The sequence below is a fragment of the Sceloporus undulatus genome, chromosome 2 (genome assembly GCF_019175285.1).
Source record: "Sceloporus undulatus isolate JIND9_A2432 ecotype Alabama chromosome 2, SceUnd_v1.1, whole genome shotgun sequence".
Classification (NCBI taxonomy): Eukaryota; Metazoa; Chordata; class Lepidosauria; order Squamata; family Phrynosomatidae; genus Sceloporus; species Sceloporus undulatus.
The window spans coordinates 136,850,745-136,866,119 of record NC_056523.1 but is presented as its reverse complement, the minus strand read 5'-3'; the positions used below and the strand labels follow the sequence as shown (position 1 = coordinate 136,866,119).

General features: G+C 43.9%; 1 protein-coding gene across 2 annotated transcripts in view; it reads right to left on the bottom strand.

Annotated features, from left to right (window-relative positions):
• UBE2O (ubiquitin conjugating enzyme E2 O) overlaps positions 1-15,375 on the bottom strand; it is a 152,358-nt gene that overhangs the window by 33,001 nt on the left and 103,982 nt on the right. The window contains exon 10 of one of the 2 annotated variants that reach the window (XM_042448835.1): positions 10,968-11,009. The exons of the other annotated variant lie outside the window; for it this stretch is intronic. Coding sequence (XP_042304769.1) covers positions 10,968-11,009 — 42 coding nt within the window. The remainder of the gene's footprint in view (positions 1-10,967; positions 11,010-15,375) is intronic. 2 annotated transcript variants of the gene reach the window in all.

Here is a 15,375-nt window from a genome sequence, read left to right as displayed (position 1 = left end):
CATCAGGTGATTAATTGTATGGGCATCTGTTTCCTTTAGTGATTTTGCAGGCAGGAGAACACTACATCCGTTTTTGAGCTTCTGTACTGATTACCAGAAAAGACAGGTAGCATTTCAATTAACAAAACTATAAATGCTTTAGACCAAACACAGTATATCTAAAATAACATTTCAACATGATATTTGAGATCTGCCTTTGACAGGCTGCATTACAGAACCACTCACACATTTTAATGTTGTATACTACTCTGAATTCTGCACTGGGAGAATTTCACAAGCTTCTCTATACAAACTGGTTCTGAAACTGAAGTTTTAATGTTTTACTTTCCTTTTTAAGTCAGAATAAAGCAAGTGAGACATACTTATGACCCTCAATATATGATTCATCCTAATATTTTAGTATGGTTTAGCAAGTTGAAATGTTTAGATTGTATAAGGTGTCACTGAGGCAGGTACGGGTTTTACCTTCTGACAAGAGATCCATTTGCATGCATTCTTCTAATATACCGTATACACTTGACTATGTAAGTCAACCTCATGTATAAGTCAAAGGCACATTTTGGGGCCAAGATTAGAGATTTTGATAAGACTCATGGATAAATTGAGGGTAAAACTAGGAGCATGTAACAAACGCTCTAAAAGATGAAGCAAAGGAAAATAATACTAAAGAACTTAAAAAATTCCAGCAGGCATAACTGTTTAGCTCATACTAAAGGCTGAATGGATGAGAGATCATCAGCCTTGTGGTCTCTTCCAACTCTATGATTCCATAATTCTATAAAAGCAGAAGTAGCCAACAAGCACTGAACATAGTTTTCTGTACTTTTCTGGGCTATGCGGCTGTGTTCTGGAAGAGTTTATGCCTGATGTCTCATCTGCATCTGTGGCTGGCATCTTCAGAGGGTGGTGGAATGGCAATGTATGGACTATGTATATGTTTGTGTGTCCCTTGGTTAGGAGGAAATGATTTACAGCTCACCCTCCATATCCGCGGATTTCAAGATTTTCCATGGATACTGAGGGCCCACTATACATGTTAATCTCTGTGTTAGTCTGTTGTCGAATAGCAAAGCCTCAATACAACTCAGTACATGCAAATGAACACCACTCAGGGTCAGGGGGGGTTTCCCTGCAGACAATGGATTGCTAATTAAATAGCCACACATATCCTCCTGCATATCATCCCACCCTGAGGCCTTGCTATTTAATAACAGACCAACACACAGATTACAGTGTGCCCGCGCCATACGCGGCTTGAGCATACGCGCTCAAGCCGCGCGGGGCGGAAGGGGCGGCGCGTCCCATTCATTTGAATGGGTGCGTGCACCCATTGCGCCCCGCGCGCCGCCACGCCGCCGTGCACGAGCCCCATTGTTTCCAATGGGGCTCAAGCATAGGCGGAATTCGCCTTATGCGGCGGGATCCGGAACGGATCCCCCGCGTAAGGCGAGGACCGACTGTAACATGTAAATCACTTTTTCCCAACCAAAAGAATAAACTCTTCCAGAACGGTGACATAGCCCGTAAAACCCACAGAAAACCCACATGGACACCAGCCATGGAAGCCTTTGACTTCACTTTGGACATCTCTACAGGGACAAACTGTTCCAAGACAACCAAAGACTGGAAAAACTCAGGACCTGGAGAGCACATCTACTCTGTTCATTAGCCTTTCTGCTATGCTGCAGTTAACCTTACCAACAGAAAAGTGAAAAAAGACATGGCACACCACACCAAAAAACAGAAACAAAAATTCAACAAATAACACAAGCACAAGCTGAAACCCTTGCTAGACACATCATGAACCATCATCAATCTTAAAGAGTGGCAACTTTTGGAAGAAGAAACATCCATCCTATCCAAGGGAGGCAATTTCACTGTGACTGCCACCAGAATCTGAGTTGAAGACATCGTTGCCCAAGTTGAATCTGCCCTCCACCATCTCCCGGAGAAGGAAGCAGAAGAGATAAGAAGAGAAACTGCAAGGATTCTACATAAGGCAAAACCACTACACAGCAACATAACCAAAAAAAAGAAAGAAAAGCCATCAAGGATCTCAGTTTGGATCCAGAAATCATTGTCCCAGCACACAAAACATACAAACAAAAAATCAGGGAACTCCTGGATTGTGCAACATGCAGAAAACTGAAATAGGACCCAGTCAACAAAATCACCAGGAAAACGAAAACCTTGATCAAAAACTCTTTAATTCAGCCAATCACATGGCAAAGTCTATGCAAATCTGAGGCTCTCCCACCCATACTGGACGGACTTCCCAAGATCCACAGGGATTCCATTCCACTCCGACCCATAATGAGCACCACTAGATCCCCCACATATGACTTGGCCAAGTTTCTGGCCACATAATTGAAAACCCATATAGGGCAAACTTCCCACTACATCAAGGACTCAGTTCACTTCATAGAAAAAATCAGCAACCTAGAACTCAAACCTGGATATAAACTAATCATTGCGGAATAGCGGTCTATAAATAATAATAATAATAATAATAATAATAATAATAATAATAATTATTATTATTATTATTGATGTGGTCTCCCTGTTCAAAGTCCCCATAATAGACACTATTGCATTCATCCAGCTAATGTTTCTGAAAGATATCACAGCCTTTGTTTGATGTTTGAACATTGCCTCACCACAAGCTACTTCCAGTGGGACAATGGATTCTATGAGCAGAGAGATGGGGTAGCCATGGGAAGCCCTCTGAGCCCTGTGACAGCAATTTTTTACATGAAACACTTTCAAAATCAAGCCCTGGAAACAGCAGCAAAAAAGCCCATGACATGGTTCCGATATGATATGTGGATGACACTTCCACCATCTGGAAACAAGGATAAGAAGATCAGACCATGTTTTTGAACCATCTGAACAACATCCATCCAACATCCAATTTACCAATTTATCAGAAAAAAGAAAAGGAAGGAATATTACTGTTCTTGGATGTCCTGGTCATCTGCAAATTGAACCAACAATTGGGCCACACGATATACAGAAAACTTACACATACAGACAGATATCTACATAAGAACTCCAACCATCACTCAGGACAAAAAAAGGAACACAATAAAAAACACTAGTAGACCACACAAAAAGGATCTGTGAGCCCCACTCCCTGGATGATTAATTGAAGCACTTAAACTGGGATTACAGGCTAACAGGTTACTCCACATCAGACATCAGAAGAGCTGCTAGACCCAGAAAAAAACCACTGGAGTGAAGACAGACAACCACCCAAAGGGAAGGTATTTTTACCATACATTAAAGAAGTCACAAACAGAATATAGAAACTGATGGGGAAATGCAACTTCCAAATGATCTCCAGACTGACCAAGAAAATGCATCAAATGCTGCACTCAGCATAGGACAGGACAGACCTTCTCACTGGCACAGGGGTTTACTGCATACTATGCAGCTGTGGGCAAGTCTACATAGGGACCACTAAATGCAGCGTTCAAACATGAATCAAAGAACATGAAATACACTGCAGACAGAGCCAGCCAGAAAAACTAGCATTAGCAGAACATTTCATAAATCAACCTGGGCATAGAATGCTATTTGAAAACACTGAAATTCTAGACCATGCCAGGAACTGCCCAGTCAGAATGCACAGGGAGGCCACTGAAATCCACAAACACCTGGGCCACCTCAACAGGAAAGACAAAACACTGAAAGTAAACAAAATTTAGCTACCAGTCCTGAAGAACACCAAAATCAAGACATGCAAATGAACACCACCCAAGGTCAGGGGGTTTCCCCGCAGACAATAGATTGCTAATTAAATAGTCATACTCATCCTCCCGCATATCATCCCACCCTGAGGCCTTGCTATTCAACAACAGACCAACACACAGATTAACATGTAAATCACTTCCTTCCAATCAAGGGACACGCATGCTGCTATTCCGCCACCCAGCTACAGATGCAGGTGAAATGTCAGGAATAAACTCTTCCAGAATGCAGCCACACAGCCTGGAAAACCCACAGAAGCTATGGACACTGGCCATGAAAGCCTTTGATTTCACAAAGCACTGAACAGTAAGAAGAACCCATAAGCGCAACATCAGTGTGGAAGGAGTAATCGTGTAGAATGTTTAGGAATCAGGACTTTGGGTCTAGAAAATGTCAACAAATGGAGTAGCAGCATGCAACTATGAAATTCCTGAAGCAGGATGACTATTTAGGACACAGTTATTCTGCTTTACTCCTTTCACTCATTTCACTTCTAATGGCCTGCTTACATGAGGAAAACAATCTACCCACTAATCCCGAATCTGGCACAATTAGAACATACAATGCATGGTATTTCCCCTGAATCTGGTGTAATTAGGGCACAGGACACACAGCCCTATCAGCATGCCTTAAAATGAATTTTAAAAACTCAATTTTTTCTCTAAAGTTACCAGGAAACTACAGGGTTTCCTGTGTGTAAACAATGAATTCATCCTGGATTTGTGGAGCGGGGGAGAACAGATCACTACTTGCCAGGTGGTGCCATGTTCTTCTGTCAGATACTGCTGCTGCTGCCTTTCCTCCATCAACTCTCAGGGCCAGGATAGATCCCTGTCTGGCAGGCATTTACAAATGTCTGGCCCAGTTCCATGCCTGGAAGGATGGTTACAAAAGCTTTTTCCTCCTCTGCATTGAAGCTGGTGGCATGTATTGAGGTCAGAATGAGGTGCTGGGTGCCCCACAAGAGGGTAAACATTATTCTGGGCAGGGAACTGGCCCAAACATTAGTAAATGGTGGTGCCTATAAGGCAGTGATTTATCCTGGCTCTGGGACCTGACCAAAGAAAAACAGCATCGGCAGACCACAGCAACATCTGCAGGGACACATGTAAACAACGTCTGCAGAGGAAACAGCTTCTAGCAGCAGTTATATAGACTTAGGCTGCTAGCTCTGCCCTCCAGTGACTCACAGAACTGACTCACATTTTAAAAAAAAATTAAAACTCACCCAGGCTGCTTACCTGAAACTGTGGTTCTTTGAGTGGCCATCTGTGTCTCACACATTAGGGTGACTAAAAAGGTTACCTGTGCAAGGTGGGCAGGTCACTGTAGAATAGAAGAAAGAACAGCACAACCAAAATTGGCATCCTGACATTACCTAGAGTCAAACCTGTAGTGCTGGACAAATGTGGAAGGTTGCGGCCACAGAGCAGCCTTGGAGAGATCAGGCAGGGAGACACCTTGGAAGGAGGCAGCACATGAGGAGACAGCCCTGGCTGAGTGTGAGCGCACACCAGGATGTTTAGCCAGTCCATAGGCCAGAAGAATAGTATATGCAATCCACTTTGCAAACCTTAGTGAAGAAATGGGGTGGCATTTTCTAGGTCCACAACAACAAACAAATACTTGCTGGTCAACCTGAACTCATTAGAATGTCGAACATAAAAGGCCAAAGCATTGCAAACATCCAGAGTATGCATAGTCTTCTTTAAAGGAGTGGGTAGCTCTGGGTAGAAAGTAGGTAGAATCATCTCCTGCTAAAGGTGAAAGGAGGAGACCACCTTGGGTAAGAAAGAAAAGTCTGGTCTGAGTATGGCCTGGTGTCTGTGGAAGACCAGATAAGGCACATCGGAGCACAGAGCAGTAAGTTCTGAGGATTTTCTGGCCAAGGTGATGGTGATCAAAAATACTATCTTAAATGAAAGGAGCATGAGGGAGGCCAAACCCAAAGGATCAAAGGGAGGTCTTGTAAGCTGAGTGAGCACCAAAGAGAGTGACCAAGGTGGTGTCAGAGGAGGAATTGGAGTAAAAAGATGATGGAGTTCTTTGAGAAATCTCTTTACCATAGCAGAAGTAAAGAGTTTAGTAGAGGATGAGCCTGAAGACTGGTAGGCCACAATGGCAGAGATACACCTTTTAGGGATGAGAAAGCCAGTCCTCGGTCCCTAAGGTGAGCAAAAACTGCAAAGCTGTGGAAAGTTGTACAGGTGAGGAAGGCTCCGAGCGTGCTTCAGCAAAGGCACAAAAACGTCTCCACTTGTAGGCGTAGGAATGTTTCGTGGAGTCCTTTTGTGAGGCTGGAAAGATCTTTAGAAGGGCAGGAGAGGTCAGTGTTGAATCCTCCAAGCAATCAGGTGGAGGCCACAGACATCTGGGTGAAGGACTTCTATGTTGGAGTGGGAGAGCAGATCCAGCCAAATAAGCCTAGTAGTTTGAGGTAGCATCCCTTGGATAGGTGAAGCAGGGGAGTGAAGCAGGTTGCCTCAGCCAGTACAGAGCCACAAGGATGGCATTCGACTCATCCTCTGACAGCTTGACCACTACCTTAGCTACCAGTGCAAAAGGGGGAAAGGCATACAGGAAGCAAGTCAACCAATCGAGGGGAAAGCATCCCCCAGGGAGTTCTGGCCCCTGCCTGCTCTGGTGCAGAAAAGTGGGCACTTCACATTCTTTGGGGAGGCCAAGAGATGCACCTGTGGAGTTCCCCAGTGAGATGTGATGAACTGGAATGCCTTGGATGACAGAGTCCATTTGTGATGGAGAGCCTTGCAGTGACATTGTCCTTCCCTGACAGATGGACTGCTACAGGATGGATGGAGCGGATGGTGCACCATTTCCACAGCTGTAGATTGAGGCGAAGAAAAGGTTGAGAATGAGTGCTGCCTTTGTTGATGAAGCAGACAGTGGCGGTATTGTCTGTGACAACTTGCACCACCTTGTGGCAGAGCTAGGTCTCAAAAGCTCTGAAGGCCTTGATGACAGCTAGGAGTTCTAGGGCACTGATGTGCATCTGAGACTTGATTGGAGTCCAATGGCCCTGAACACAAAGACCTTTGTAATGAGCTCCTCAGCCTGCCATGGATACATCTGTGGTGACCATCCTAGAGGGTTGTGGAAATTGGAACAGCATCCCTCCCCAGACATTCCGAAGAATGGTCCATCAATTTAAGGAGGCCCACATCTCTGTTGGAAGGGGTAGTCTTTTGGACTGCCAGTCGGAAAGGTGGTCAAACACCAACAGAAATCAGTTTTGTAGGAGCCTCAACTTTATACGTGCTAGATAAGTCACAGCTGTGGTTGATGCCATGAGGCCCAGAAGCCGCTGAATGTCCCTTGCTGATGAACGGGAGAACCGAAGCCAGTTTGAATGTGAGACCAGGAGACCTGGCTCTTCTTGTGGGAAGGTAGGCACAAGCAGTAACTGAGTCCAGAGATGCTCCTATATACTCTGTCATGCTGACTGGTTCCAGAATGGACTTGGAAGGATTGATGTTAAGGCTGAAGTCTGTGAGGAGAGACAGAGCATAGCGGATGTCTATGAACAGTTGCTTGCAAGTGGGTGACACCAGAAGACAGTCATCTAGGTAAGGGAAGATCTTTTCCCTTTGAATATGAAGGTGTAAGATCACTACTGCCATGCACTTTGTGAAGACCCTGGGGTAGTGGAAAGGCTGAAGGGTAGGACAGTGCATTGATAGAAATTTCAGTCAATGGCAAAACGAAGGCATTTTTGATGCTGAGGCCGAATCACAATGTGGAAGTAAGCATCTTTCAGGTTGATAGAGGCAAACCAATCTCCTCGACAAAGGAAGGGCAGGATGGACTGTAGAGTTACCATCTTGAATTTGCATGGAGGGATGTAGTGGCTGACTCCTCTCAGGTCTAAAATAGGACGGAGGCCTCTGTCCTTCTTTGGAACTGTGAAGTACCTGGAGAAATAACCATCCAGTCTGCGCCTATCCGGGATGCATTGGATAGAAACCTTGTCAAGAAGATGGACTGGAACGAAAGATGGCAGGAGGTGGAGTACGTGAAAATTATACGGCATAGCCAAGATAAATGATGGTGAGGACCCAGGCATCTGTGGTGATCTTCCACCAAGTGTTGTAGAAGTGGGAGAGTTTGGAAATTTGAAGATGAGATGAAACAGAAAAGACTAGCTGATGTACAGGTGACGTCCTTATGGAGAGGTCAAAAATGAGATTTGGTAGAAGATGACTTCTTGGAAGACTGTTGCTGTTGTTGCTGATAACACTGTGGCCTGAAGGGTTTCCTGGAGAAAGAAGTGGATGGCTGGGAGGAAACACAGAACTGTGAATAAGTGTGAATGAGGTCTAGAGTATGTTGTAGAAGCAGACCTGGAACGCCATTGAGGGCATAGTGATATGGTTGTATCCGGCCAGTGACACCCAACTTTTTTCTGGTAAGAGATAGTCTAAAGACTCATCTGTTTTGGTACTGAAAAGGTTTTTGCCCTCAAAGGGAAGGTCTTCCACACATTGCTTGGCTCCGTCAGTGAGATTGGTGGATCTAAGCTATGCATAGCAATGGAGGTCCACAGCCCCAGAAATCAATTTGGAGGCACAAATGTCTAGCTAAATGGAACTGTTGATTCACCAGAGAAAGAGCTTCATTGTAGAGGTCCAAGGCTGCCACCTTCTGATCCTTAGTGAGGCTAGGAATAAATACTGCCACTGTTCCAGAGGAACTTCTGGTAAGTGGACATGCTGGCTTGCATGTTGCCAACTTTGGCAGAGAGTGTTGCAGAAGAATAAAAGTGCCAGCCAAAGATGTCAAACCATCTACCATCTTTATCAACCGGGGCAGAGGGCGTTTTTCCTGATGACTCAGATGTAGATTCCACCAACAGATTGTTAGGCACTGGATGTGTGAAGAGACAGGGTGCTATATCAGGTAGAAGCCTGTACAAGCTCTCTAAATGTTTAGAAGCCAGTGGTACAGATGCAGGCATAGCCCAGGAATGCTGCATAACATCAGAGAGTGAAGCCAAAAATAGCATTACCGCTGGCACAACAAGTTCTGCATTCACTGCTTGAAAGACAGAGTCTCTTGCAGGCTTCGGAGGGGCATCTGTTTGAAGGCCCGGAGCTTTGGCCATTCTGGTCACCACATCAGAAAACAAGTGGATATCCTCAGATGGAGAATGGGGACCAATATCTTCTACCTCTTCAGGTGGAGACTCTATGAAAGGGGAGGGAGATGCTGGTCCAGAAGTTTCAGTTTTGTAGTTCAACTCCTCCTACGTAGATGGCTGAGGAGCAGGCAGAGTGGAAAACTGGACTGCATGTGCAGCAGGTGCCATAGATGGTAAAGTTGTTATGGTGGTGGATGGCATCGAAAATGGTAGCACAGGAGTTACTGAAGTTGTTACCGAAGATGGGAGAGCCAACGTAGACACCAGAGGGATCACAGAGGGAATAGGTGTCACCACCGAGGGAGTCCAAAGAGGCCATCAGTATTATAGCAGTAGCTAGAGAAGAAGGAAGAGGATGTGAACCCATGGTTGTGGTGCGTGGAGGAGGAGAGGGCACTCTTGTGTCTCGTGGTTCTGACCAGAGAAAGAGAAATGGAGGAGTGGTAAGTCTGAAGTGATGATTGGACCGAGTGGAGCAGTACCTATATGGCGATTTGGATCAGGGCTGGGAACATTCTTGATACCGAGATGGCGCATGGTAGGGGAGTTTCCTGCGATTATATCAATCCCAGTAAGAAGAAAAGTAGGACTTGCATAAGGATGGTCCTCTCCAGTAGTCCTCTGTCCTAAATTGCTGCATATATGAAGCTGAGGTATAGGGAGAATAGTCTCCACGGTAGTACAGCCTCAAGTAGGAGCAGGACAGGTCAGGACGATCCCTATAGGGAGCTGGAAAGTTACAAGATCTGGCCGGTGAAGTGCATCAGGATCATGGATATGGAGGAGAAAGAGAGTCTGTAAGCTCTCACTGGGGAGGCCAAGATCTGGGATGGTAACAACACTGAGATTGGAGACAACGGAGAAAACATTGTGTCAACAGTGGCAAAACTTTTGGCGTGGGCTCAGAAGATGGCATTAGAGTAGTGCTCAGTAATAATGTTGACAGCTCCCCCGGCATTGAGTCCACAAGGGGGACCAGAAGGGGAGTAGAAGTGGCCAGCCCAGAAGATGTCAGTATCGAAGCCGAGGTGGTTATTGGAGCCGATATAGAGGGCTTAGCATGCTTATACTTCTTCTTAGTTTTCTCAGGGTCGATGACTGACCCGCCCTCAGGACCCAGAGGGTGCTTCTTGACCTTTTGTGCATGAGGCTTCATTGGCTGGGAAACCGAAGGTACCTCTTGTAAGGAGGGAGAAGAGACAGCAGGGCTCACTACCAAAAAGGGAGACTCCATACTGTCTGCAGATGATACCGAGGCCAATGGTATCAAGGCTGTTGATACCGAGGAAGTCAGTATTGAGGCAGTCAATGTTGAAGATTTAGTTCTTTGAGATATCTCTGGAATTCTCAGTAGTTTTGAAACAGGAACAAGCATCAGAGGACCCTTAGTGGTGGTTGTGCATTTGACCACCGACAAAGACTGCTCCCAACAAAGAGTTTGAGGCGTTGAGCCCTGTTGCAAAGTGTCTGGGTTATAAAAGAGCGGCAAACTGAACAATGCTCAAAAATGTGGCTTTCTCCAAGACAAAAAAAGACACAGAGTCCATCTGTGAGTGCAACTTTCTGATGACGGGAAATACAAAACTTAAAGTTGGGCGGGAACCAGGAAGAAAAAACTACTACTTTTTGGGAGGAGTGGTAAAAAATGAAAGACTAAGAAGAAAGAAAAAACTAAAGGAAATACATGTAAAATAGCAATTTGTGACCGTACACGAGAGTGCTCAGCTACAGAACGACCAAGATGAAGATACTTTTGTGGTGGACAAAAGAGAACTGAAGGTGGAGCTAGGTTGGCAGGCTTGGGCATGCTCAGGACACAGGAGAGGGTGAGCCAAACCTGCCATACTGCTCAGATTTTGAACCTCTGAATGGAGTCTCTGCACAGGCACAAAACCCTAATGTGTGAAGCACAGAGACTACAAAGAAAAACAGCTTTCCTAGTCCTTGTGCAGGGACTGGCCTGGAATGCCTCTGGCAGCAGTTATATAGACTTAGGCTGCAAGCTTCACCCCCCAGTGACTCACAGAAGTGACTCACAGTTTAATTTTTTTAAAAAACTCACCCAGTCAAAATAGTTGCCGATAAACAGCTCTTCTTCTTCTCCCTGTGCAACAAATTATCAACATTAAGCCAAGCAACACCAGGCCAATTTCTAACATAAAAAACTAAATTATATTATAATTATTATTATTATTATTATTACTACTACTACTACTACTACTACTACTACCCCATCCTTCTTCCAAGACTGGGACTCGGGGCGGCTTACAACATTAAATTTCCCAAAGCCAGCTGAAGGGAGAGATAAAAACATTGTCCCTCCACAGTGCTCTGTATCATAAATGTCTCTGCCTCCACACAGGTCTTACCTACCATAAAAGAAATGTTATCAGCGTATGTATATTTCCATAGAACTGTATTACTGTACTGTTTTAGGAAATGAAACCTAAGGGGCAGATGTCTCCCAAAGAATTCTAAGGGGCCAATATGTTCCCACTGACAATCACTAGAAATCAACAAACAACTTTCTGTTTGTCAGAATGGAATGAAATTTGTAAACCCAGCAGACACTTCTGAGGGGGATCAAGTCTGTCATGTTTAAGAATAATAAGCACAAAGAGTTTTCTTTATGCAAGTACTATTTTCACAGTCTGAATGTGTTTTTTTTAAAGGATGCTCTTATCTTTCCATATTTTTGTGAGAAATTGTTATGAAAATGAAACAACACAAAGGTAGTATTAAGATTTTTTTTTAATCCCACAAACTATCAAAGAGATAGTCATAGATGCTAAGGAATGATGTGAGATGTGAAGGCTCAGGAAATTTTTAAAAGGAAACTTCAGGAACAGCAACAACAACAACAACAAAACATACCCCCAACAAAGCCATCTTTTTCCAGAAACATGGATTATAGGATATTATTTTTAAGAAAGATTAATAAAAGGGTATGTGTGGCTAGCCAACCAACATGGCATTGCATAAAGAAAGAGCAGGGCTGGATCTTAACAATCTTTCCCAATTGGGGTCTAATTAAGTGGAGATTGAATCTCAAAACAGCATACCTGATGCAAGGAAGAAAATGCCTCACCAATTAATGAATTTTGAGATTTTACCCCTTGGCTAAAGAACACAAAATCCTACCAGAAGAATCACACTCACCGAGACAAACTGTCATAATATGTGAATCAAACAGGGAGTAAAGGAGGGAGAGGAGACCACACTCCATCTTCGGATCTACCTTTCCCTGAAGTTTTAGAAAAGCTTTGAGAGAACTTAGTAAGAGGTCTCCAGAAAGACTGGGCTCTTGCACTTGAACCTCTAGATGCAAAATTATCAGCACTTACAAGGCGTATACATGATATAGAAGAGACAGCAAATGCAGCTCTTCAGCAGGGGACTTTACATGAAGACAGACTATAGAAACTAGAGCAGGTAAATTATTACTTCCAAAACAAGGCTGAAATCCTGGGAAATCAAGAAAAACACCTGAACATACACTTAAGATGGGTTGTGGAACATGCAGAATGAGATGACTTACTGTCATTCTTGATTAATTGGCTTAATAGTATCTGTCCAGACCTGCATCTTAAACCATCTGATATTGAAAGGTCAAACAGATCCTAAACCTTGTATTACAAATCAAATACTTCCCCACAGGACATTGTTATTCTATTTGCCCCACTATCAGTAGAAAGTGAAAGTACGGTATCTCTGATCTCACCTACCAAGGCCACAAATAACAAGTATTTCAAGATCCCTATTCTCTGAAACTCTGCAAAAGAGGCACACTTTCAAACCATTCACAACCCTTCTACAACAAGCAGGTGTGAAATACAAGTGGAGATTCCCATTTAAATTGATAATTACTCAAGGTGAGACAATCAGGTCTTGGACTTCTAGAGAACAAATGCTGCTTGTCTGTGAAGCTCCTGACATCAATGCCCCCCCATGAGTTAGAGAGGGAAATAAAGCAAGAAATTTTCTTTTCTAATTGAATGGTTATGGCCCAAGAAAGCTCAGAATGGCGAACAGTCAAATGGAGAAAAGAAGGCAAGAAAGGAAAAGAATCCACACCCTGAATTGAGGATCTTGCTACCCATGAGTAACTGAAATTCATGTTGTCATTTTAACAGTTCTTCTTTGGCCTTTAATCTGGTGCTGCAGGGAAACTGCTTTCTGTTCTGCCAACACCAAGGCAATCCACCAGATGGCCACCCGCTTATATCTTTGTCAGCTAGACATTGATATAAGGAGCTGATTTCATACAGCTCTAAAAGGCTTTTGTCATAACTCCAGGTCTGGTAGAATAGTGCGGTTTGGCTGAATTTTTTTGAACATCCCAGACTCTGAATTGTGGCTCCTGCACTCCACCGACTACTCATTAAACCAGACTCATCTAAAAATCAACAAACTGCTTTCTGTTCGTCAGAAGGGAATGAAATTTGAAAGCCCAGCAAACACGTCTGAGGGGATCAAGCCTGCCATGTTTAAGAAGAATATGCACAGAGAGTTTTCTTTATGCAAGTACTGTTTTCACAATACAGTGGTGCCTCGGGTTACGAAATTAATTCGTAACGCGGCCACTTTCGTAACCCGAAAAGCCTTCGTAAGCCGAATTGCCATAGGCGCTAATGGGGAAAAGCCGCGATTCCGTGCGAAAAAGCTGAAAAAAGCACCAAAAGTTTTTTCGTAACCCGAAAAAACATTCGTAACCCGAAACAATAATTCCCTATGGGATTTTTTCGTATCCCGAAAATTTCGTAACCTGGGTATTTCGTATCCCGAGGTACCACTGTAGTTAGATAAGTGTGTATTAAGTGTGTACTGTTTTTATAGTCTACTGTTTTAGAGTTGTTTTAATGATAAGGTCATTACAGTGGGCCCTCCCCATATGCAGGGATCCGTTCCAGACCCCCCTGCGTATGGGGAAAAACATGTAAGCTCAAACCCCATTAGTTTGAATGGGGGAGTGTTTCTGCATTTGGCATGGCGTGCACGCCATTCATTCCCCAGTGGCTTAACCTTCTGCGTAAGGTTAAAGCTACGTATAGCGTGCCCGTGTATGGCGCAGGCACGGTTTACTTTATAATTTTTGCTGCTTTTTGATTTTAGATTGTACACCATTGGCAGGGTTTACCTGTATCTTGTTTGATGATTATGTAAAGCATCGTACAAACTTACGGTGCTATATAAATAAACAACAACAGCAATAATACAAATTTAAAAACAAGAATTCCTGTCTCCTTGCCAGAGCAGGAAAATGAAAAGCAGAAAAATTGATAATTTCTTCTATTACCACTTCTAATTGAATTATAGAAAATCTCCCTGAAAAAATTGTGGAAGAATTTCATAAATTCTATTCAAAACTATATACATCTGACGTTCCAGCAGATTTAAATTTAAATAATTGGATGGGATCTCTTAAGCTAAAAAAACACGTACACTTGCTCCTTCATACACCTTTCTGCTAAATAAACCTATGCAATTAGAAGAAATAAAGAAAGCTATAACTAAGCTACAGCCTGGGAAATCCTCTGGCCCAGAGGGTTCTCAGAGGAATTGCTTTATGATGACTTGGCATCTCATTTAAATAATAATAATAATACTGTTTATTTATAGCCCTCTTTTCCTGGGAGAACAAAGCGGGTTACAACAGGGGTACTAAACAATGTACAATTTACAACAGTATCTACATTATAAAATCTCAAAAATACATTAATATTTAAAAACAAGATAAAAATTACAAACATTAAAACCATCACAATAACTAGCTCAAAAGTGCTAGTGTAACGGGGAGAGAGCAGATATCACAATACCTAGGGGAAGGCCTGTTGGAAGAGGTAGGTCTTCAGCTTCTTCCTAAACAGGTCAAGGGAGGTAACTGAGCGGAGCTCGACGGGAAGAGAGTTCCAAAGCTGCGGGGCCGAGATGGAAAACGCCCTCTGTGCAGTCACGGTGTATTTCGTATCAGGAACCCTCAACAATTGCTTCCCGGGACGGATTATATGGGGAGAGGCAGTCCTCCAAGTACCCTGGCCCCAAGCCATTTAGGGCTTTATAGGTAATAACCAACACCTTGTATTGGGCTCGGAAGTGAATGGGCAGCCAATGAAGATTTTGCAGAATAGGTGTTATGTGGCTAGTCCTGGGGCATCCAGTGACTAACCTAGCTGCCATGTTCTGCACTAATTGAAGCTTCCGGGTTTGGTACAAGGGTTGCACCATGTAGAGCGCGTTACAGAAATCCAACCGAGAGGTCACCAGAGCATGTACCACCGTTTCAAGGTCCCCCCCCGGCCTAGGAAGGGTCGCAGCTGGCGTATCAGCCGAAGCTGATAACTAGTGCTCCTGACTGTCGCATCCAACTGAGATGTAAGGTGGAGCGACGAGTCCAGAAGCACCCCCAGACTGCGAACTGAGTCCTTCAGGGGAAGCGTGACCCCATTCAGGACAGGTGGACAAATCTCCAT